At 43.7% G+C, this 23876-nt stretch overlaps 2 protein-coding genes across 6 annotated transcripts in view; both read left to right on the top strand.

The window, feature by feature from the left end:
* The first annotated feature begins 162 nt into the window (after nt 1-162).
* On the top strand, nt 163-14502 carry CATSPER2 (cation channel sperm associated 2). 4 transcript variants are annotated; one of them, XR_012507646.1, is made up of 13 exons: nt 163-360; nt 837-983; nt 1480-1653; nt 1849-1917; nt 4856-5028; nt 5561-5716; nt 5996-6120; nt 7368-7546; nt 7759-7858; nt 8178-8234; nt 10331-10530; nt 11239-12734; nt 14194-14502. XR_012507646.1 is itself a non-coding variant. In XM_074366024.1 (13 exons), exons 2-13 carry the CDS (start codon nt 839-841, stop codon nt 12584-12586), a joined length of 1578 nt encoding a protein of 525 aa, XP_074222125.1. In that variant the 5' UTR covers nt 163-360; nt 837-838; the 3' UTR covers nt 12587-13873. The 4 variants fall into 4 exon arrangements, 3 of the variants coding, with proteins under 3 accessions (XP_074222125.1, XP_074222126.1, XP_074222124.1); XM_074366024.1 differs by lacking the exon at nt 14194-14502 and having other exon boundaries at nt 11239-11406; nt 12555-13873; XM_074366025.1 differs by lacking the exon at nt 11239-12734.
* Nucleotides 1516-23876, top strand: part of STRC (stereocilin) — a 33592-nt gene continuing 11231 nt past the window's right edge. The window contains exons 1-7 of one of the 2 annotated variants that reach the window (XM_010965340.3): nt 1516-1653; nt 19190-19346; nt 19652-20437; nt 20527-20551; nt 21295-22549; nt 23501-23563; nt 23668-23778. In XM_010965340.3, coding sequence (XP_010963642.2) covers nt 19298-19346; nt 19652-20437; nt 20527-20551; nt 21295-22549; nt 23501-23563; nt 23668-23778 — 2289 coding nt within the window. In that variant the 5' untranslated portion in view covers nt 1516-1653; nt 19190-19297. The other variant, XM_074366022.1, reaches the window with a different exon arrangement.

Below are 23876 nucleotides of genomic sequence, written 5' to 3'. Positions count from 1 at the left end.
CTCGCGCCGCAGTGTGGCAGCCGCCGATTGGCTGCGCGGCGCCTGCGTTGGGCGGGCGGGACCAGCGGGTAACCGCCTAGTGGCTGGAGCGCCGGGCGGAGCCCCGGCGGGGACCTCCGGGGCGACCTGGGCTGAGCTGAGTCGGGGCCCGGGACCCGGGCTGGTGTTGTGGGTGCGGCCGGGGAGAGCCGGAACCCAGGGAGCGGGCGGGACCGGGCGGAGCTGGACGTGCGGCGTTGCGCGGCTGGGAGCCGACCCTGAGCTCGTCCCGCGTGGGAAGAGCCGAGCTCAGGGGGCTCCAGAGCCAGAGGCGGAGGAGTGAAGTGAGGGCTGAGTGGGCGGAAGAGAGCCTGGGCGGAGGTGAGGCCCGGAAGCGGGAATTGAGAGAAAGAGCTGGTACCCGAGGGAGGGCGTTGGAGTGGGCACACTGGGACAGGACATATTTTCAAAATGTCTGGCTGTTGCATTTTGTCCAATTCCTCCTCACTTGGTTCTTCTTTCGGAGGCGGTTCTAAACCCTCACATTCTCCCATCTCAGGTTTTGCCTCAGGTTTGCCTCAGATCCAGGTGATGTCCGAATCCCTCTTTGTTCAACCCCGGGACTCTTGCCCTCGCACCTGCTGCTTTTAACTGTCGCACAAGTGAAGGTGCCTGGCCACTGAGTCAAGGGCGCAGATTCTCTGTTATGACTCCTGTCTCCTTTTGTTTTAAAAAAGCCTTGAGTCTGTGTTTATTTGTCTTCTTAAGGGCAAAAAGGTTCGGAGGAGGGGAAGAGAACCTCTAATCCCTGGTGTAACTCCAAAAATGAAATGACATTTGATTCATTTTCTCAACAGACATGGCCACTTATCGCCCAGCAGGACACATGCAACTGCCGCGAGCCGATGCCATTCGTTCCCGTCTCATTGATACTTTCTCTCTCATCGAGCATCTGCAAGGCTTGAGCCAAGCTGTGCCACGGCACACTATCCGAGAGATACTTGGTCAGCAGCCTGCTTCCTCACTAGGATGAATTTAAGACTCTCATGCAGACCTTTAAAAGAGTAGGAAGCAGAGAGACAATTTATGGGTGGAAAATTCAGAGGAGATTGTTTTGGTGACTAGTTTGGAAGCAACATCAAACTTGATAAATCAAATAAATAAAACTGAATCCAGGAGATAGAACCCATGTCCATCACTTTTAGGCTTAGGATAACTGCTAGCCCTGGCTGACTTGAAATTTTCTACCGAAGACACTTCAGTTGAGGGTTGAACCTACTGCCTTTATTCCTGGGCATGAACGCTGTTGGTCATAAGCAATAGTTAGCTCTTACTCCAAATTAGTGTTACTTGCTGTACGAAAGAGACGCAAGGCAACCCCTGCTGTAGGGGGACCTTTATGTAACCAGTATTCCTGCCCCCAGTCCTACCTGCTCTTCATATCCCCCAAAGACTTCTCTTTATATTTATCCACTGTCCTTTTTTTTATTTTTGGCATAGATCCTACCCATCAGAAGAATCTTATGCTAGGAGACCAACACCAGCTTGTGCGCTTCTCCATAAAGCCTCGTCGTGTAGAACAGATTACGGACTCCCAGAGGCTGATGAGCACCCTTCGAGTGCGCTGCAGCCAGAGGCCACCTCTTTCCTTGTGGGCTGGATGGGTCCTTAAGTGTATCCTTTCATGTCATTCATTTTTATCCCATGGCTTTAGTGTCTCTCTTGCCTCATCATCTCCCTAATGGCTTATTTTTCCCTTTCCAAACTCCGTTTTCTTCTTGTTCTCACTGGTTCTGTTCTTGCCCTAATTATGTTGCCTGCATAAATCAGAAAGAACTCCACTCCGTATGTTTCCTTAAGAGAAAACAGGTCCTTTCTTCACAAACTTCATCATCTTCCTCATCTTTTTGAATACGATTGTACTGATGGTTGAAATAGGTGAGAACTGACATTGAATGAAAGGGTGGGAGTCATTTGGCCTTTAAATTGATTGTTCTACATTTTTTGAATGTTATTTGAATTGTAATAAGGACAATTACATTAAGTCTCTTGGAGTAGGATTTGCACAAGTGTTAATGCCTAGAAGCATTATAATAGATACAGCGTAGTAGATATAAGGTAGTCTAGATACTTAGAGGCAGGGTGTAATAGACTCACGAGGAATTGGAGATGGGAAGACCAGTTGTATTTCTTATGTCAGTTTAGTCTAATATTTGTTTGAATTAATCTTTTCTGTTAGAGATATTTGGTGCCTGTCAGCAAGTGATCCAACATTTACATTTTTACAAGTATGTTTAGAAAGATTATCTAAGTACAAATAAGAAAGCTCACAACATATGTAAAATTAGGTACAACTAAGATATTAGATGAGCCAAAAAATGACCTAAAGAGTAAATGATTCTAAAACCAGTAATAAATTATATGAAATATATTTTTTTAAAAAAAGAATGGAGAATCATTGAGCTCATTTGATTATCATCTCAAACAAACTGCTCAGAAAGGACAGTAGTAATCACTTCCTTGTTTCATCCTCACCATTTTGGGGAACTCTCCCACTTTTAAAATAGTCTTTTAATGCAATCAGGTCAAAGATATTTAAATACACAACAATAATTGTTGTCATCGACCCACTGCAGTATATTATATACTTTGAACTATTTTACTTCCTTCCCATAGTGGTGAAGATTTTGAACTGTCACCCACATTTCCTGTTTCTTGCATGATAACTGGCAAGTATTTGCCTTGCGGGGTTAAGAATATAGACGTAAGCCTTGGAATAAAGTAAATAGCAGTAAATGTACAGGATTTCCTGGATCTAGTGGACAAATCAGAATAGCACTAACAATTCTATTTGGTAAAATAGCTGAATATGCAACATGATCACTGCCAGAGGACAGGTGGGTTCCCTGAGTGAGAATCACCTGGCAAGCTCATGAAAGTTGTATCTTATTAAGTACAGTCTCTTGGTAGAAAGGCAGGAGAGATATTGCAAAGGGAAATAATTTGTGACTAACAGATTTCTTTGAACAGAGTAGTTCATGTAATAAACGTTAAGACTTTGTTTAGGCATTTAAAAAGCAATTTTCCAGATCAGAAAGAATACTATTATAGATGTGGAAAAAAATAGTAATTAATAAACAGTTCTCTAGATCAAAGCCTCCCAATCATTTTTGTCTTGTGATTTTGTTTCCCAGAAAAACATATATAACCTTGAAAACCTCCTTAGGAATTTTAATCGTTTTTTTATTTTCATGTGATATGGAGGAGAAAATTGAAGGAAAAATAATATTGTAGACCAACATCACTACATGTTGTATTTTAGTGTTTATTTAATAATCTTAAAATGTCAGCAAAGTTTTACTTTTGCCATTTTATAAATGATCGTTCTGTTTTTAAAGACTATGATTTAGCTACAAATGAATTTTTAAGTGATGTACTATGTTTGTTTTGGGATCAAGTATAATTTACATGTTATATTTAAAAATGTTTTTGTTTCTTTTAAAAAATTTAGATACATAGTTTTAGTTTTACAACATTATGTATTATATGTTAAATACTTGTTATATATAATATGTTAAAATGTAGGTAGATATTTGATTATGTGTTAGGGCATTAAAAAATAGAAAAAAAATCTACTTTCACAATGATATTGGTAATTCTGCTTTGAACTTTAAACAATTGGCTTATTTTTATAATGTTCATATTTTGCTTCTAAATGGTGAGAGCAAGAGAAGAAAAGATTTGGCTGGCATTTCTCTGAAAATAACACATTGTGAATGTGAATAGTCTTTTTTTCCAACAAAAACTAATTTTAATATTATTATGATTTTAACATTGATTTTTGAGGATCTAGAGATAGCTCAATGTGCTATATAAAATTTTTTATCAGATGAATGTAATTTATTGAATCTAATGAAGACTGTCTTGAGATAAACTTGCAGAATTATTCTTTTGTTCTTCATGAAGTTGTATTTCAGCATCAGTGTTTCTTCATTATAGACATAATTAACCAAAACATTGCTAAAACAATAACGACTTAAACTGAGTGTCAGAATCTCCACAGCCATTTATGTTGTTCAGGGTGATTGAATATGTGCTTCTGATCTCCATTAGCTGCCCAGCACATCAGTCATAGTGCATTTGGAGGCTCTCAGATTGTTGTGTTTCAAAGAGAAACAGATTATTATTTAGCTTTTAAGCCTATTTTGATCTCAATGTCTTTTTTTCCTACAACATGATATACATCTACTAAACGTATAGAGGTGAAGAGGGCTGAACGATGAAGGCAATGAGTTATGTAATCGAACATAGCCAATAATAGGGTTCTGGAGAGCAAGAATAGGATTCTGTTTGATTTGCAGAATAAAATAAATTTTAGGCAGAGAAGAAAGGGGAAGTTTTAAAACTGACAAAGAACCAAGTAGTTTCTTATTATAATTCAGTATGCCCCATGAATCTGACTTGTTTCTGCATCCTTTGTAAAACACTTTACACATCATGGCCCTCCATTTGCATTCCAACGTCAAAGCCCATTGCATCTTTGTGAATTTTGGTCCTGGGGTGCAGGACAGCAGACGGGGCTGGCGGTAGTTAAGAGAGCAATCCCTTGGTGGCTCTGGGACCCCAGAATGGGAAGGCAGTAACTTGCAGCTGTTATCCATACTGATACCAGCTGGAGATGAGTCGTGGCTATTTTTCATGTTGGATTCTGTCCTCCCCTGTATTTCACAGGTTGAAGCAACAATGGTTTTAAGAGAAACTCAACGAAAAATGGCACAGCAGTGGGCACAACTGTGGTTTATAGCAGTTGCTGATCATTCTCTATCCTTCAGCTTCCTGCTTCCTTAACCTTCACTCCTCTGCTCTACCCTGACAGAAGTGCTAGAATCCTCAAACACTCAGCTGTGGCCACTGAAGCTGACTCTGGAAGTGGCAACTTGGTTCATCTTGTTTACTTTCATCTTTGAGATCCTTCTTATGTGGCTATCCAGCTTTTCCCTCTTCTGGAAGAATGCCTGGAATGTCTTTGACTTTGTTGTCACCATACTGGTAAGGATAGGTATCCTGAGGATTAGTTTACTGGGCTGAGGACTGTGTCTAGATGAATCAAAGGCAAGAAAAGTTAATTAGAGCACAGGAAGCAACAAATAGAAAGGACCTAACTTCCTTATTTTGACTTTTTTTCTCCCTAAAACTAAAAGCCAGTCATTGCAGGAATTGTTGGTATTAGGAGCAAGGCAGAATCTAAACCACAACACTAACCCCAGCAATAACATTTACCAGTTACTAAGCACTTAATAAATGCCAGGCACTGTCCTGTTTCACATGCATTTTTTTCATTTGAGCTCCACAACAACCCAACAAGATAAGCACTGCGTTATCCCCTTTTTACATCTGACCAAGTTGAAGTGCAGAGTTTAAGTAATTTCGTATAGAAAGGCTGAATAGGAAACAGTCCCCAGAGACTGCTGTTCAAGGAATAATGCCCAAGAAACTATGGAAAAGAAGAGAGAAAGAAGGGGCAGCTGTGCTTGGGTGCTTTGGGGGTATATTTTATCCATAATCTGTGTGTTTCCCACAGTCCCTGCTTCCTGAGGTTGTGTTGCTGGTAGGGGTAACAAGCCAATCCATATGGCTCCGGTTGCTGAGGATCTGCCGGGTGCTGAGGTCTCTTAAACTCTTTGCACGATTCCGTCAAGTTCGAGTCATTATCTTGGCCCTGGTCAGGGCCCTAAAGGTGATTTGACTATTGTAGCTAAATCAAGTGGGCAAGGTGGATAAGTGTGGGGGTTTAACATGAAACAAGTCTAGGTGGGTGAAAGAAGGCAGTGAAAGACCCTGTGAAAGGTTGTTGATGAGAAAGGGCTGGGGACAAGCTGCTGTGGTCTAGAGATAACTGTGCTCAGGCTAGAAGTGAGGGTTTAGTAGGGGGGTTTCCAGGGAGGGGTCCTGACTGGGCTGTAGGTGGAGATCAGCCTAGTCTGGCCCAGCTCTGACTCAATGTCGTGGCCTCTAGAGCATGACCTTCCTCTTGATGTTGCTGCTCATATTCTTCTACATTTTTGCTGTGGCTGGTGTCTACTTCTTCGAGAATTACACCCGTTCAACTCGCCAGGACCTGGAGTACCACATGTTCTTCTCGTAGGCAGGACTGGGGGAAGCCCGGGTGTGGGTGGGGGTGGGGAGAATTTGGACAAGAGACTGGGAAGCTAGTCCAAAGTATGATAAGTCAAAAAGTATAGTCTATTGTAAAAAAGTGGAGTAGAACACAGTAAGGAGAAGGAAAAAGAAAGCAAAGAAATAGAGTGGTGTTAGCTCTGATTGTAAGGATAACCTAGTTCCAGGTTTGCTCTGGGTTTTGCAAATTCAAATTTACCTTCATCAGCGATCTTTAAATAGCATTTTACTGCAGTGGTTAAGCCCTGCTTTCTGTGCCTCAGTTATCTCTTGAAAACTGGGATTAAAAGTAGTACTGCTTCATAAGGATGTGGGGATAAACGAGGTAACACATGTCAGCACTTAGCACAGCACTTCACACATTGTAGGTGATCAGTGAATGTTAATAGGACTCTCAAACATGGTCACTAGTTTAACCCAATCTCTAAGTGTGGAGATTACACATGTACACACTTACACTCTTTCAAATGTAAAATCCTGATAAGATCTTTGTCTAGCGAACACTGATTACTCGGTAGAAAGTCGATTTGGATTTAAAGGAGATAAGCTTATTTATGAATTGGAATCCAATCTTGTCAGCACCTCTTGGGTCTCTATCTTAGACTAGCAGTTAGATTTGTAGGAGTACTACTGACTTAAGAAAGTTCTAGAATTCATCCTGTTCTGGCCCTGATGTTTTCAATAATTTATATATGGAGGCATAAGAAGGAAAGAAGGAGAATTTGGATATCTTCCTGAGACCTTTGATGATACATTTATCATCATTCATTATTTGGGATCACATGTTTCTGTTACATCAGTTCATTCCACCAAACTACATAGGAATGATGTTTGCTATATTTGTGAGTGATCTCATCAGGTGAACTGCATAGAACAGTGGAAAATGAACTTACAGAAAAATGATATGCAGTTGGTGATTCATTCAGTTTTTAAAACTTCAGTCAGTGCCTGTTTACTGAGAACCTACTATGCCCCAGGCACTGATGAAATAATGAGGGATACTGATAGATTATTCATAATAAATGAAAACATAATAAAACAATTTCTAATTGAAGAAAGATTAGCTAAAAAAAATTGAGTATGGTAGAAAAGGAGCCAAAGTCAGAGAAAACTACAAATAAATGTTCTTATGTTGCTTTAAGAGTGAGAATGATAGTACATCTGAGAGGTTTCACTCCCTCTGTCTGTAAACACGCCTCCTTTTTCTTTAGGGACCTGCTGAATTCCCTAGTAACGGTGTTCATCCTCTTCACCATGGATCACTGGTATGCACTACTTCAGGATACCTGGAAGGTGCCTGAAGTGAGCCGCGTTTTCAGCAGTATCTATGTCATCCTCTTGTTGTTACTTGGTTCCATCGTCTTTCGAAATATCATAGTATCCATGATGGGTAAGCATAGAAGAGGCCAAACTTGGTAGGAGGGGTGTCCGAGAGGAAATCAGAATGAAAGTTAGGACTGGTGGACTGTGGAGAGAGAGAACCCGATGTAGCAGGAAGGTGTGGGGCCTGGAATGGATATTTCACTTGGTTTCTCCCCACTGAGCCCTCTCCCCTGATCTAGTCACCACCATCTCCTGACTTCTCATGGCCCTTTGGGGCAGTTACTAACTTCCAGAATATCAGGAATGAGCTGAACGAAGAGAAGACACACCTGGAGGTTCAGCACAAAGCTGACATATTCAAGTGGCAGATTATCCAGAGGTCTGCTTCCTGGTTTTCAAACCCGACTTTAGTTCTCAAGGGTTTCCTGCTCTCATTCCCTGTTCCTACTCCTTGGCCTTGACCTCGTTTTTCCCTTTGTGACAGATTTGCCTCAGAGTTAGAATTCCCCAGCTCTGAAGCACTGTCTGATTCTTTATCCGCTGTCAGGGCTTCCCCACTCTTTTTCATTCCTCTACTACAGTTCGTTCTCCTCACTCAGTTTTCATCTCTTTATGATCGGTATTCTTTTCTTTTTTTCCTTACTGCACTCCTGCTTCAGTATAACTCTCTTCCCTCGTTTGTGTGTTTTGTTTTGTAGGAGACAAAACCTAGCCCCTGAGGCAAAGAAGTCAAGCATTGTCAAAATGGATGTCAGGTTAGGAGTGTGTATGTGAAGTGGGATGGACACACATGAGGAAGGAGAGGATAGAAAACCAAAGGTGAAGATTGGCTTTGAGAGAGAATTCATTCATTCATTAACTGTTTATTGTAGTGGGTTGAATGGTGGCCTCCAAATAGATATGCCCATGTGCTAACCCCCGGAACCTGTGAACATGACCTCATTTGAGAAGAAGGATCTTTGCAGATCCAATTAAATTAAGGATCTTGAGATGTGATCATCTTAGATTATCCAGATGGGCCACAAATCCAGTGACAAGGGTCCTTATAAGAGACAGAAGACATAGACATAGAGAACAGGAGAAGGGGTATCAAGATAGAGCTAGAGATTGGAATGATACAACCACAAGCCAGGGGGAGCCAGTGGATGCCAGGCAACTAACTGCCAGAAGCTAAAAGAAGCAAGGAACCTTCTCCCCTAGAGCTTGCAAAAGGAGCATGGCCCTGTTGGCACGTTGATTTCAGACTTCTGGCTTCCAGAATTGTGAGAAAATGGATTTGTCTTGTTTTAAGCTACCAAGTGTGTGGCAATTTGTTACAGCATCCCCAGGAAATTAATAAAAGCACCTTCTGTGATACAGATGCTATTCAAGACTCTGAGTGTTGAGTGCTCAGGAAAGCAGAAGGAGCAATAAGAAATCCATTCAACATATAACTATTGAATATTTATTACGTGCTTGGAGTATATCAGTGAACAAAATAGACAATAATGGTGGTAATCATGAGGCTTATATGCCAGTTGAAGGAAAGAGACAATAAACAATGAACATAATAATAAGTAAGTTAATACATTAAAATGTGGTAAGCATCATGAAAAAATAGGAAGAACATGTTAAGGGGGATTGGGGGGTTGCATATGGGTTATAATTTTAAACAAGGTAGTCAGGGTGGCCTCACTGAAAAGGTAACATCTGAGCACAGACTTGGAGGAGACGAGGTGATTACTACATGGGTATCTATGGGAAGAGTGTTGTAGGCAGAGGGAGTAGCTAGTGTGAAGGTCCTAAACCAGAAGCATGCCTGGTGTGTTTGAGAAACAGCAAAGGAAGCTATTGTGACTGAAGCAGAGTGAGCAGGTGGGGAGAGGGATAGGAGATGAGGGCAGAGAGAGAATGGGAACCTGATCCTGTAGGGCTGTGGGAGCCGTTACAAAGACTTAGGCTTCGACTCTGAAACGGGGCACTTAGCAGAGCAGTGACATGAAATGACTTACGTTTAAGAAGGATTAGTCTGGTTGCTGTGTAGATGGGGAGACCATAGAACAAGGGAAGAAGCAGAGAGCTGAGTTAGGAGGCTTTACTGCTCTCCAGGCAAGAGGTGTTGATGGCTCAGACCAGAGTGGTAGCAATGGTACTGGTGAGAAAAGGTATATTTTGTAAGTAGAGTCAACAGGATTTCTTGGTGGATTGGATGTAGGGTACAAGAGAATTAAGGATAGAAGTTCTGGCCTGAGCAATTGGAAGGGTAGACTTCCCGAGATGGAGAAGTCTGTGGGTGGGAGAGGTTTGGTGGGCAAAGAGTTCAGTTTTGATTGAGATGTCCATTAGACTTTCAAGTCGTGAATATGTGAGTAAAAGTTGTATATGCAACTCTGGATTAAGGAGTGAAGTCTGGACACTTAAGAGGCTTACACTTCCATCTAGCAGGCATTTAAACTCAGGAGAGTTTACTAACGGAGCGGCTGTAGATGGAGAACAGATGGAGAAGATAAAAGCAGCTGAGCCCCAGGTCACTCTACTTTAAAGAGAAGGACTCGAGAGGGCACAGGCCATAGTTGTGATGTAACAGGCATAGGACCAAGGGGTGGGGAGCTAAAACTTGGCAAAATACCGTGGGGTGTGGAATGTAGAAGCATGAGTAAGATTGAGCACAGAAGCTATGTGGTGAGGGGCACTGATAGGGGTACATCACATGGGCTAATTGAGGTTAGATGAACTTAGATTTTGGGAGCAGTTTGACCCTCATTGCCTTAAGTGCTAACTTTAGGCCAGGGCCAGGACCAGAATTATGAAAGAACTAGTCATATCAGGTACATGTATTTGAAGCAATGAAAATTTCCCATTTCACTTGTAGAGATGCCAGTCAACAAGGGAAATCCTTGAACTTAACAGAAGCTTCTGAAGAAGAGTCTAAACACAGTGCCACTAAAGAGGGTTCAAGAGAATCTAAGTCAAAAACAAAGAAGTCAGAAGTGAAAAAGTCTGCCTCTTCCCCCTCCTGTTCATCCTCCAACTATTCCTCTCCTTATGAGTCCATATATTTGGACCCTATTGGTAAGCAGATGGTTTCTCCCATTTGAATTCAGACTTCTCTTCTCTATGCAACAGCCCAACCTTTTTATCTCCCCCTAATTCAAGTATAGTTGATTTACAGTGTTGTGTTAGTTTCTGATCTACAGCAAAATGATTCAGTCATATATGTGTGTGTGTGTGTGTGGTATACAATGTATATACACCATACAGTATATATACCACAGCATTCTATTGTGGATGTTGAGTATAGTTCTGTGTGCTATATAGTAAGACCTTATTTATCTATTCTGTAGATAGTGGTTTGTGTCTGCTAATCCTCAACTCCTAATTTATCCCTCCCTCATCATTTCCCCTTTGGTAACCACAAGTTTGTTTTCTAGAGACATCCCAGTCTTAATAGGAGCTTTCCCACTACGTCTATTTCCCAGTTTTCTCCACCAGTCTGATTTTCTGGTCTTGATTACTTTCTTCACATTTCTTCATTCTTCTCCCTGCTTCCTGTATCCTCTTTCATCCCTACTTTTCCCCACACTCCATAGGATTTATCAGCTTTTATCCAACTTCCACAAATTATGTATGTTTTATTTTCTTTACTTTTAATCTTTTTTTTCTTTTTTAGTGGAGGAACTGGGGATTGAACCCAGGACCTTGTGCATACTAAACATGTGCTCTACCACTGAGCTATACCCAACCCCTAGTTTTGTTTTGAAGAATCATTCCTCCCTCCAGGTCAGTTGGACTGGGAGACTCACGTGCACCAGAATCTGCCTGGGTTAATGGATATGGATCAGGATGAACGTGTTGTTTGGCCTAGAGATTCACTCTTCCGATATTTTGAGTTGCTGGAAAAGCTTCAGTATAACCTAGAGGAGCGTAAGCGGTTGCAGGAGTTCGCAGGTATGGATTTAGGGCAGTCATGGAGACCTGGAGTTAAATCCTTTTGGAGTAGCCTACGTAACTGAGGAGAAGAAGGAGGGTGTTCACTATTTTGGCATCTCAGCCTCTGAATTTCCACCTCACACCTAAAAAAGGCAAATTCATGATTTGATATGTCACATTCTGGGCCTGTGTCATGATTTCTTCCGACCTTGTGAGGACCTGGCAACTCTGCTTCTCTAGAAGGGGACAGCTAAATCCTATGAAGTCTGAGAGCTTGTTTCCCAAGAGGAGAGTATCCAAATCCAGCTGTTGGGGATTAGGATAAGGCAGGCTGTCACTCTGTTTGGGCAGCCTGCCCACCTTTTGTACATGTTTCTTCCCTTTGAAGGTCACATTTCTGACCTGAGCAGTAAGGACCTCAGGTTCAAGTTAGGTAGGTATGGGGATTGGACAGCGAGCAGAAAGCCCACTAGTGCCTGCTGCTCTCAACCCCTAAAAGAGATTTACAGACTACACTTCCTTTCAGTCCCTTCTAGTAGCCTATGGAGAGACATATATGTGATTTAAATAGTAGAATTTGATTTAACCTGAGAACTACCTGCTCAAAATTATTTTCCCTAAATTTCTCACTTAAAATTTCACCACTTGGAGATTAATTTGGATGAATGAATTTTCCCCCTAAAAAATACAAAAGGGACTTTTTTTCAATATAATAAAGATTAGTGTTATTCTCATACCTAGTTGAAATCAACCCAAAGTGAAAGTAACAATGGAGGAAGAAGAATATGTGTATGTCGTGAGCACAGGAGAGCAATAAGAGGAATTTATAACATTGGAACATGGAAGTTAGAGCAGGATGTCAGAGGGGCTTTGCCTACTTCAAAATGTTGCATCGTTATCCTGTTCTTTCCAATTTTCCTCAGCCCTGCCTTCTCATTTGTTCTGGGAGAACAGGGTGAAAGGGTGGAGAAGGTAGCAAGATGGCCTGTTTAACTGTGATTAATTCATCTTTGGCAAAGAGGGCAGACTTATGTGGCTTAATTTAAAGTTGAGATGAGTAAAGATTTGAATGGGAACCTAGAACCCAGAAAAGCAGGGTCTTCACCAGACATTTGTATATTCGGAATAGTCTCAGCTCTCCAGCCTCACAGTCTGTTTCTTTACAGTGCAGGCACTGATGAACTTTGAAGACAAGTAAAAAACCCACAATGGATGGCTTCGATATCTTTGGCAAAAATTAATGAAGGGATTAGTTGGAAATGGAGAATTCAAAGTATAAATGTCTAATAAATACTGCTGATAACTTGTGCAGTGGTCTGTCTCTGAGACATAGGGGATACTGAAAGGTATGTCAAGTGAAAGTTAGTTCAGATGCCAGTGGGCCTGTGGTCCTTGGCTTTCTACCCTTTCCGCTGCTCCTGAGTCTCACACTTTCCTTGGCTTTGTCTCTATGGCCCCCACCCTTCCTGCAACCTCCGCTTCCTCATAGAGTCCTAATTGCACCTTCTCTCTCACTGGTGGATATGGGCCTCTGGGGGATGGGGGCAGGGAGACCCCAGGAGCTTTAAGTGTAACTAATTGAGAACTCTTATTTCCATTGCTGCTCTAAGAACATTGCTTCTCCTTTGCACCGTTAACTTTAATCAAACATCATTTTCATCTGCTTCTGGGCCAAAAGAGAGTCCCTTTCTTCTCTTTCCTTGCCATTTCTGAGAGCAGTGATGTCATTCCATAGCGGGTGGAGCAAATCAGTATGTCCCATAGATTTTTAGTGTTGAAGGAGACCTCAGAGTTAATCTATCAAAGTAGGAATGCCTTTTAGGACATCACTGAAAGGGGGATTATCCAGCTAATGCTTAATGTTTCTAGTTACTGGTGACATTATCTAGAGAGGATCACTAGATAATAGTGTTAGATGGCTGAAGTCTTTAGAAATATCTATTATTAAAAATTCTACCACTTATTGAGTGCTCAACATATATGAACATGTACATGTATGAAGAACACATGAAATACTGAATTGCATACTTTAAAATGGTAAATTTTGTTATATGAATTAAATCTCAATTTTTAAAATGAAGTAAGTAAAGAGTATCTAAAACCAAGAACCAACATTATGTTTCAAGGAAAAGCATTTTAGTCCTTCTCCATAAAATGTAGAACAAAACAAAAATGTTTAAAAATAAGAGGAGAAAGGTATAGCTCAGTGGTAGAGTGCATGCTTAGCATGCACAAATTCCTCGTACCTCCATTAAATAAATACATAAATAAATAAACCTAATTAATCCCCCCAAAAGACAAACAAAAAAATTTAAAAAGAAAAAATGAAAATAAAAGGATAGTTTGAAATTTTTTTAATAAATAAATTTTAAAAAATGAATGTCAATATATAATATTGTATTTAAAATCCAGTAATGAGAAATGTGGCATAAGTATTTGGAAGGACTGAAAATACTATTTTTAGACACGATTGTATACATAGAAACCCCAAGGGAGTAACTAGAATCAGAGATAACAAAGGATTTCCATTAAGTACAAATAGAAGAAAAGAGGACTGGAGACAGAAACCTGAGAAACAGGAACATTTAAGGGATAGGAGGAGGAAGAGAAGCCAGAAAAGAAGCCTGACAGAGAAGAGCAGAAGAGACAGGATAGTCATTCTAGAGTAATGTTCCTAGAGCCAAGACAGAATTTCAAGAAAGGAATGGTTCAATAGGATCTCAACTGGAGCATCCATTGAACACAGCAATCAGAATACAATAAACATAATAGAACAGAGTAAGTATTGTTTAATAATTCTTACAGATGCTATCCACAAAGTGATACCCCTTGACCAGCATCTTTGAATAGCTTTGCTCAAAGTATGGCCTGAGGACCAGCAGAATTGGCCTCATCTGGTGACCTGTTAGACCTGCAGAATCTTAAGTCCCAGCCCCTGGGCCTATTGAATCAGATGTTACAGATGGACACTGAAGTTTCGAAAGCACTACTTTATAGCTATGTGGTGACCGATCCCCTCCTGGCTTTCTACCGCTAACCTCAAATGAATGGTCTATGCACGCTGCCTTATTTTTTGACTCCTTCCTCAAATAAAATGATCTGGTTTCAATTCTACTAGAATGGAATTTATTTAACACCTTTGAATTTTTCCTATGTTCCAGACACTGTTATAGGCATGTGGGTACATCAATGAATGAACAAGACAGAAATCCCTGCTGGTCCTAACTAGTTCCCCATAAAATAACAAAATAATAAATGATAACTTCCATGAAGACAGTGGTTTTACCTCCTTCTACTTTTTCCCCCAAATTATCTTTCCAGTAGCCCAGAGCCATGCAATAATATCTGCTCAAAACCAAAAACAATTTTTTTTTCCTGACTAAATACAAATGTTTTAGGGTCTAAGGCTCAAGTCCCACTGGCAATGACTCCATGACTCCTCTAGCTTCCTTTATACCCTTGCCCTGATCGAGTATACCTGCTGTCATTTTCACCACTATTCTTAAGTCAAGGAAGAAATTCAAGCTATATGCCAGGTAACTATGAGGGCTCCTCAGGAGCATTTTGGAAGTGATGTTACGGTTTAGATATTGTTGTGATATAACTAAATTTAAATTTTTTCTCATATGGTTTTATTAAGCTTTTATTTTGGAACAGAGTTTTCCCCTTTGGTCTCCAATTATCACTCATCTTCAAATATCAGTGGAGGGATACATACATTTGTTTTATGTATTGTGTTTTGTGTAAGGTGTTTCTGTTTAAATACACCTTATTTAATGTATGTTGTTGATTCATTAGCATTTACCTCTGTCAACAGCACCATAACTCATGCCTGAATAAAGTTGATCGAACGCACATTTTCTCTGTAAGGTATATCACAGCCTTCCTGTGCTCAGGAACACTAGAAAGCGCTTCAGCACTAACCTTGGAGGCCATTTTAAACAGTGAAATCACCAACAAAAAGCACAAACATGCTAAAAATGTGGCACTAAATAGACTGTGAAAGGACATTTACCTACAGTATGAGAGGAAGGTGGAGTGTTGCCTTGTTTGACCTCAGCTGGGGATGTTTACATCGGGCAACTCAAATTTTCACTCTGCGCATGTCTGTGAATGACTGTGAAAATGCCAACAGGTATTGATTTGGGGGTCACAAATAAATTTTAGTGAGCAGTGGAATTCACAAAAACAGAACTCACAAATGAGAAACCACTCTAAATGCTATGTGATAATTTGGAGCTTCAGACTATTTGGCCTTGTGACACAGCCATCTCAGTGCACGGTTTCTAGGTTACCTCAAGAGGAAAGAGATTGCTGGAGCATCATTCACTAGCTCTTAAAGTCTTTAGTTCATTCACTATCCATAGGCCAAAACTAATCACCTGACTCCACCAATCTGCAAGAGATCTGGGAAATGTGGGGACTGCTTGGATCTCTAGTGAGGTGTATATGTTTGTTTGTTTGTTTGTTTATTACATAATAAATATATGTATGTATTTCAGTTACAAAAGGCAAACCAAAAAGAGAGAGAAACAATTGCTCTTTACAAAGGGAGGCATCTGTTTTAGTCAGAAAGTGCACTCTGGTTGGTTCGGGGAGTGAGAATGATTTAGATTTCTCAGCTCCTTTGGCTCTTCCCAGGTGTCTCCATTCCAGTTGCCAGATTACAGAGCATTCCTATCACCCCACCAATCTAATCCATTTCACTTTAGCAAAACACACGATTAATTTCCTGCTCTGGACCCCTGTCATTTCAGTTTGTTGGTTTTGTTTTTCTCTCCTTCCATTTGCTCATTTGTGGATTGGAACTTGTTTTACTTTTGTTGAACCTTATCAGACTATAAGCGGTAACCGGCTTATATTGAATTAGGCTGATACATTTGCTATAAACCCTAAGAATTTCACCCTCAGTTGTCACATAGTCTGAATCCTTGGCAGTAACAGAATTGCTTAACCTGCTTGCTACATCATCATGTGGACTGCCAAGAATTTCCCATCCTGGGTGGAGGGAGTCCTCATTGTTCCCCTCTCTGCTTGACTCAGCCAGTTCCATACTTGTTCTAAAGGTCTTTCACTCAAGACACTACCTCTTGGTAACAATTTTGGTATTAATTAGGACTCTTTAGTTTCAAATAAAAGAATTCATACTGAGCTAGTCTGATAGTATTAGGAGGCATACTCAGTGAATGTTTATTCTGTACCAGTGCCTGTCACATGATGGGTGCTTACTCTTTTTAAATGAGTGTCAGGCACTGTGCTAAGTACTTTAAATGCATTATCAAATTTAATCCTCATGACAAGTCTGTACTAGTATTTCTCCTTGTTACAGAAAAGAACAATGTGACACAGAGAGCTTTAGAAACTGCCCAGAATATACTGCTGGTGTATGTTGGAGCCAGGTTTTGAATCCAGCCATCACATTTTTTGCTACTCTATTAGCAAAAAGAAGAATTTATTATAAGAAGGTTGTTATAGAACCAAAGGCAGAAATTCAAGTGGATTGCATAATGGGCTGGAACCAGGAGCTAGAAAGCTATTGGGAACCCAAGCCATATTCTTCCCCTGATTCTCATCTCTGCTTTTCATACTAGATGTGGCACTTTTGATGAGTAAAGAGAACATATTGGCAAAGTGATGCTATAGGTCATTCCACTGGTTCCAACCAGTGAAACCAACCAGGTGAGTCAAAAATCCCTTGGAAAATCCCAGCCCTGACTTCATCTCTTTTGGTGGACTGGGCCAAGTCATTTCATTACTCAATTGGGCCTCAATTTCCTCATCTATGAAATGAGAAGTTTTTTACCAGAGGATTCCTCAAGTCCCTTCCAGCTCTAAAATTCTACTATCCTACGTGGACCTTCCAGGACAGAAGCACATTAATAATGGATTTGAACGTGTGGGTTTGGGTGATAGAATATAGAAGGGTTCTAAGGAAAGAGGGACAGAATATGGTTTGAGTGGAGCCTCAGTGTTGAATTACTGTTTAGAGCAGGTAAAGGCCTTTGGGGATATATAAGTGGAGGACAGAAAAGACTTCTTACCCTGACCAGATCAAAGAGATGGGATCTCTCTGATCTACAAGCAGTTCTGTGTGTGTGTGTGTGTGTGTGTGTGTGTGTGTGTGTATGTGTGTGCACGTGTGTATGCACGCATGCATGTGAGCATGTGGAGAGTAGTAGTCCCCTTGCACAGTGATTTCATCAGGTTTTTTTTTTCATTTTCAGTCATTGCTGTTAGTTTATTAATGGTTCTGTATTTTTTGAAATTATTTACAAAAGTGTGTTTAATCTTCAAAAGACGTGTCTCCTTAGTACTAATCCTACTTCTGTGTGGCTTGCTCCATCATGGACTGGAATGTAGGAGGAGATAAAAAGTAATCCTAACAAAACTTAATCAGAAAAATTAAAGTGCCGCTAAATACAGCCGCATTGTATACAACTAAGGTGTCTGTGAGTGCTTCGGGGTAGTTATCTGCTATTAAGGCAAGTCTGTGTGCACCAAAGTTGCATTTATTATACACAGTAAAATGTTTCCTGTTTGCTTACTCTAGTAAAAAGAAAAAAAAACAAACAGCTTAATCACATTCTACTATGGCATTTTACTGGCTTTCATAATGTCTCCCTGAAGAGCAAAGATGGAGAGTTTTCCTTTTGCGTGTGAATGTAGTTACTACTCCAGCAGATGGAGTAGGTTTTACACAGAGCAGGTTTATTTCTTTCTTCTCTCATCTCAGAATTTTCTACAGGGCTTTCATCCAGGCCACAGGAAGAGAGCCAGAGGGCAGACCAAGCACTTGAGTGGCCTAATGAGCAAGTCACAACTTTCTGGAGTTATTTTCTTATCCATAAGATGAGAGGTTTGGTCTATGTGATCTCTGAAGTCCTGCCCAACTCTTAACATTTTGTAGCTCTGGGCACTGAACCAAAAGCAGCTCTCTTCCTGAGTGCTCCACCCTGGATCAGACCTTTGTCTTCATTCCTCTTCTCTATTTACACCTGGCTGCCCAGTTCCTTACTCCTGGCCCCTCTTCTGCCTCAATTCCCTCAAATTCTCTGTGTTTTTTACCCTCTTTGTTTTCTTATATTATATTATTTATAATTTATTTACTATTATTTATATGTATCTCATATTTCTGAAGATCCCTCCGATGATTACACTCCTGGTCTCCAGAACTTCTCCATCTCAATGTCTGTCTACTCCTATTGTTACGGAAATGACAGGCCAGCCAAGAAACAAGCACCACTCGGAGGGTTGGAGTACTCAGATGTATTACGCCGGCGGGCTCAGAGTGGCTTCTGCTCCGAAGCTCTGAGCACCTCCAAGACGTGCGCATGAGGTTTTATAGGGTAAAGTACAAGCCTGGGGTATTCGGCCAATAGGCATGGAACAGCTTTAGCAGCATCATTATCACAAAAGTAGAGGCAGGGAGGCAGCAAACCAACATTTCAAGGCCAGATATGTCTCTTTAAAAATCCAGCTGGCTAGCAAAAAAAACAAAAACAAAAACAAAAACAAAAACAAAAACCATGAGCAGGGAATCAGCAAACCGACACTTGTTACACTTAGATTTACGAGTTAGCTTGTTAGCTGACCCTGTCTTTTCCTTCTCACTATTGCATCCTGGCTCCTAACTGAAGCTATATCCTTGGGTTCCTCCGAGGGCCCCCTGGGATCCCCTATCATTGGTCCGTCTGACAGAGGCACACCCTTCTCCAGAGCCAAAGGATCAAGTATTCAGTGGCTCAGGTGACAAACCTGCTGTCAGGTTACAGATATTGTTTCCTGAAAGACCACACTACAGTGTCAGTGGAGACTTGGGCTGCCTGCGGTGCCCTGCCCTCACCTGGCTATCCCACACAAGGTGAGAATAAGCAGAACTCACCTCTAGTACCAGCGCTCGTCTGGAAACATGGCTCTGAGCCTCTGGCCCCTGCTGCTGCTGCTGCTGTCCTGTGCAGGTGAGAGGAACGGTGAGCAGGGCTGGGGATGAAGGGGATGATTGCTGGAAAGAAGCTTAAGAATGCAGAAATTCAGTGGTTAGAGAAAAGGTAAAGGGGCAATAAAGAGGGGCCAAGACCAGAGCTAAGGGAGAAAATGAGGGTTAAGAAAGGAGGCCAAGACTTACTGTAGGTTAATGAAAGAGACGCAGCTCTCCATCCCCGTCACCTCATCTTTACAGCTAGGCACTGACTGGACTCCAGGCAGGACTGAATCTGGGTTCTAGGCTTTCCCCCTCAGTGATCCCTGTTTTCTCTCCTTACAGTGACCCTGGTCCCTGTTGGGCCTCAGTCTCTGGACTCTGGTCTCTCCCTCCTGAAGTCATTGCTCTCCACTCTGGACCAGGCTCCCCAGGGGTCCCTCAGCCACTCACGGTTCTCTTCATTCCTGGCCAACATTTCTTCTTCTTTTGAGCCTGGGAGAATGGGGGAGGGACTGGTGGGAGAGCCCCCGCCTCTCCAGCCCCCTGCCCTCCGGCTCCATGATTTCTTAGTGACACTGAGAGGCAGCCCAGACTGGGAGCCAATGCTAGGGCTGCTGGGGGATGTGCTGGCACTGCTGGGACAGGAGCAGACCCCCCGGGACTTCCTGGGGCACCAGGCAGGTGTGCTGGGTGGACTCGCAGAGGTGCTGCTGGGAGCCTTAGTTCCCGGGGGACCCCCTACCCCTACCCGGCCCCCATGCACCCGTGATGGGCCCTCTGACTGTGTCCTGGCAGCTGACTGGTTGCCTTCTCTGCTGCTGTTGTTAGAGGGTACACGCTGGAAGGCCCTGGTGCAGGTGCAGCCCAGTGTGGACCTCACCAATGCCACAGGCCTCGAAGGGAGGGAGTCAGTCCCCCACCTTTTGCAGGGTCTATTGAGTTTGCTCATCCCAGTCAGGGAGCTGGGCTCTGAGGAAGCTCTTTGGGGAGGTCTGCTACGCACAGTGGGGGCCCCCCTCTATGCTACCTTCCAGGAGGGGCTGCTCCGTGTCACTGACTCCCTGCAGGATGAGGTCTTTTCCATTCTGGGGCAACCAGAGCCTGACGTCAATGGACAATGCCAGGGAGGTGAGTGCCACCGGGTCCGGGGCTGGGCTGTGTCAGGGCAAGAAGGAGTGAGATTGGGATAGTCCCCCTCCTTACTCTTTCCCTCCTAGGCAACCTTCAGCAGCTGCTTTTATGGTAAGTAACAGGAAGGGAGTCCTGAGGGATTGGGCCTGGGAAGTCATCACCTCTGGAGTGAAAGAGGAAACTGATGGGAGAGGTGTGGTTCAGCAGTTTTGGGGTGTGACTATCTGGGTGGGTGTCCCAGCTCTGCCTCTTCCTAGCCATGTGACCTTGGGCAGGTTATAGTCTCATTCTACACCTCACTTGTAAAATATGGGTAATGTTGACTATTGCAGAGTTTTTGCAAGGGATTAAATGAGTTGATACTGTATGTGTCAACCACTTAGAATTGTGCCTGGCACATAGTGTTAACTAATAAAGAAGGGATATGGGAAGAAAGGACAAGATTGGATTCCTCCACCCCTTACTATTTCGGTTCAACAGTGCCAGAGCCCAGGTAGACATATTCAATAACTTGGCAGATTTCCTGATATGAGACCAACTAAGGGTTGTGTTTATGGTACCTAAAAGCATATACAGAAAGGAGACAGAGTGGGGCCGGGTGGACAGAAGGGATTCCAACTGGGCTGCTCCTAGGTGATTTTGTGCCTTTTTGGGACTAATCTCTCTCCCTTTTCCCCAATCCCAGCATTTAAACCAGTAATAGCAATATTCCCAGGGACCTCACTTTTGAAAAAGCCTATGCTTGCCACCCCACCCCCCGACTCCCACTGCAGGGCTCTGGGCCAGGGCCAGAATCTTCAACTTGAGGAAATGTAAACTGACCAGATGCTGCCTGCTCCTCCCTCTGCACCCAGGGGCATCCGGCACAACCTCTCCTGGGATGTCCGGGCACTGGGCTTTCTGTCTGGATCTCCACCCCGACCCCCTGCCCTCCTCCACTGCCTGAGCACTGGTGTGCCTCTGCCCAGGACTTCCCAGCCCTCAGGCCACATCAGCCCTCGCCAACGGCGAGCCATCTCGGTGGAGGCCCTCTGCGAGAACCAGTCGGGCCTAGCACCACCCTACAGCATTTCCAACTTCTCCATCCATTTGCTCTGCCAGCACGCCAAGCCTGCCACCCCGCAACCCCCTCCCAGCACCGCTGCCGTCTGCCAGACAGCTGTGTGGTACACAGTCGCATGGGCACCAGGTGCCCAAAGCTGGCTACAGGCATGCCACGACCAGTTTCCTGATCAGTTCCTAGAGGCTATCTGTAGCAACCTCTCCTTTTCCACCTTGTCAGGTCCCAACCGCCGCCTGGTAAAGCGGCTCTGTGCTGGCCTGCTTCCACCCCCCACCAGCTGCCCTGAAGCCCTGCCCCCTGTTCCCCTCACCCCAGAGGTCTTCTGGGGCTGTTTCTTGGAGAACGAGACTCTGTGGGCCGAACGGCTGTGTGGGGAGGCAAGTCTGCAGGCTGTGCCCCCCAGCAATCAGGCTTGGGTTCAGCATGTGTGCCAGGGCCCCACCCCGGATGTCACTGCCTCCCCACCCTGCCACATTGGACCTTGCGGGGAACGCTGCCCAGACGGGGGCAGCTTCCTGATGATGGTCTGTGCCAATGACACCATGTATGAGGCCCTGGTGCCCTTCTGGCCTTGGCTAGCAAGCCAGTGCAGGATAAGTCGTGGGGGCAATGATACTTGCTTCCTGGAGGGGTTACTGGGCCCTCTTCTGCCCTCTCTGCCACCACTGGGACCATCCCCACTCTGCCTGGCCCCGGGCCCCTTCCTGCTTGGCATGTTATCCCAACTGCCACGCTGTCAGTCCACTGTGCCCGCCCTTGCCCACCCCACACGCCTACACTATCTTCTGCGCCTGCTCACCTTCCTCCTGGGTCCAGGGGCTGGAAGGGATGAGGCCCAGGGGATGCTGGGTCAGGCCTTGATGCTCTCCAGTCTCCCAGACAACTGCTCCTTCTGGGATGCCTTCCGCCCAGAGGGCCGGCGCAGCGTGCTGCGGACGGTCGGGGAGTACCTGGAGCAGGAGGAGCAGCCGACCCCACCGGGCTTTGACCCCACTGCCAGCTCCAGCTCTGGTTTGAGCAAGAGGGAGCTGCTGGCCTGCTTCAGTGTGAGTAATCTGCCAAGGTGAAAGCTCCTGGACTGGGGAAGGGCCTCCAGGGGATTCTCTAATGTACTACTGAGGCATCAGTAGAGCACAGTGATTTAAGCCCACAACTCTGGAGTCATACAGGCTTGGGTTCACATCTTAGTTCTGTGATCAACCCTGGACACGTTTTTAACCTCTCCGAGCAATATTTTTGTAGTCTATAAATGTGGAAGAATAATAGTGCCCCAGCTTTAGGGTGGCTGAGGATTACATCAGATAATACATGCTATAGGCTTAGCGCTAGTACGTGATCTATAAACATACAATAAATGTTACCTCGTTGTTCTTCCACACTCTTTGATTCTCCCCCTTTCTGCTCCAGAAAGGAAAGGGATCAAGTTAGAGGACTCTAATTCTGTCCCTAGAGAGAGAGAATTGGAAGCTGGCAAAATCTAGGAAGATAAGCAGAAAGGAGAAAAGTTCAGAATGACTGCAAATCAGAAGTGTTGGGTTCTGGGTTTAACTATGCCACAGATTAATGTGGTCTTGGGCAAGTAATTTAATTGGGCTTTCCTGGGCTTCACTTTCTTCTCTGTAGAGTGAAAGGGCTAGAATATGTGAATACCATCATTCATTCACTGAGTGCCTGTTATGTGTAAGGTACTTTGCTAGGTTCTGTAGTGTATGTAAAGATTCCTTCCTTCATGTTAAGGCCCATCTTTCTCAATTCCTGGGACCAAAGAAATGTAGCAATTTGGTTCATATCTACAAGGACTTATTGAGCCAACTATGGACCTGGCACAGGAAAGGCTATAGGTGGTCTCTGACCTAAAGGAGTTTAGTATTGGAGGGGACACACATACTAGCTTCGGATGAAGGACAAGCATCCTAGCAAATGGAGTCTGAGTGCCTGGGGTAGCTGCAGGAGGCACAGAGGAGACAGCTTTCTTGCATCTTGTGTCTCCCCACCAGCCTGTGCTGTGGGATCTGCTCCAGAAAGAGAAGAGTGTTTGGGCCCTGCAGATTCTAGTGAAGGTAACAAATTGGGGGGAGGGTTATGTGGGTGAATTGGGTGACAGACGTGGCCTGAGGCCCCTGCCCAGTGAGGCCATATAACTACCATGACCTCCCACTCCCAGGCGTACCTGCACATGCCACCAGAAAACCTCCAGCAGCTGGTGCTTTCAGCAGAGAGGGAGGCTGCTCAGGGCTTCCTGACGCTCATGCATCGTTCCTGGGCCCAGCTGCAGGTAGGCATAGACGGAGGGGAACAGAGGTGGAACGGGAAGTCTAGGAATCCAGCACACCAGGAGCCTGGTTTGCAGAGGCTCACCCAGAAGAAGGAGGA

Source organism: Camelus bactrianus, chromosome 6, assembly GCF_048773025.1.
Source record: "Camelus bactrianus isolate YW-2024 breed Bactrian camel chromosome 6, ASM4877302v1, whole genome shotgun sequence".
Taxonomy (NCBI): domain Eukaryota; kingdom Metazoa; phylum Chordata; class Mammalia; order Artiodactyla; family Camelidae; genus Camelus; species Camelus bactrianus.
The sequence above is the reverse complement of the archived record's forward strand: the minus strand, read 5'-3'. Positions and strand labels throughout refer to the sequence as shown.

Bases quoted from the DNA above. Each gene is read 5' to 3' on its own strand.
- CATSPER2 (XM_074366023.1), top strand. From the start codon at position 839: ATGGCCACTTATCGCCCAGCAGGACACATGCAACTGCCGCGAGCCGAT. The intron at 984-1,479 runs GTCAGCAGCCTG...TTTTTGGCATAG, and splicing joins CACTATCCGAGAGATACTTG to ATCCTACCCATCAGAAGAAT. The intron at 10,531-11,238 runs GTAAGCAGATGG...TCCTCCCTCCAG, and splicing joins CATATATTTGGACCCTATTG to GTCAGTTGGACTGGGAGACT.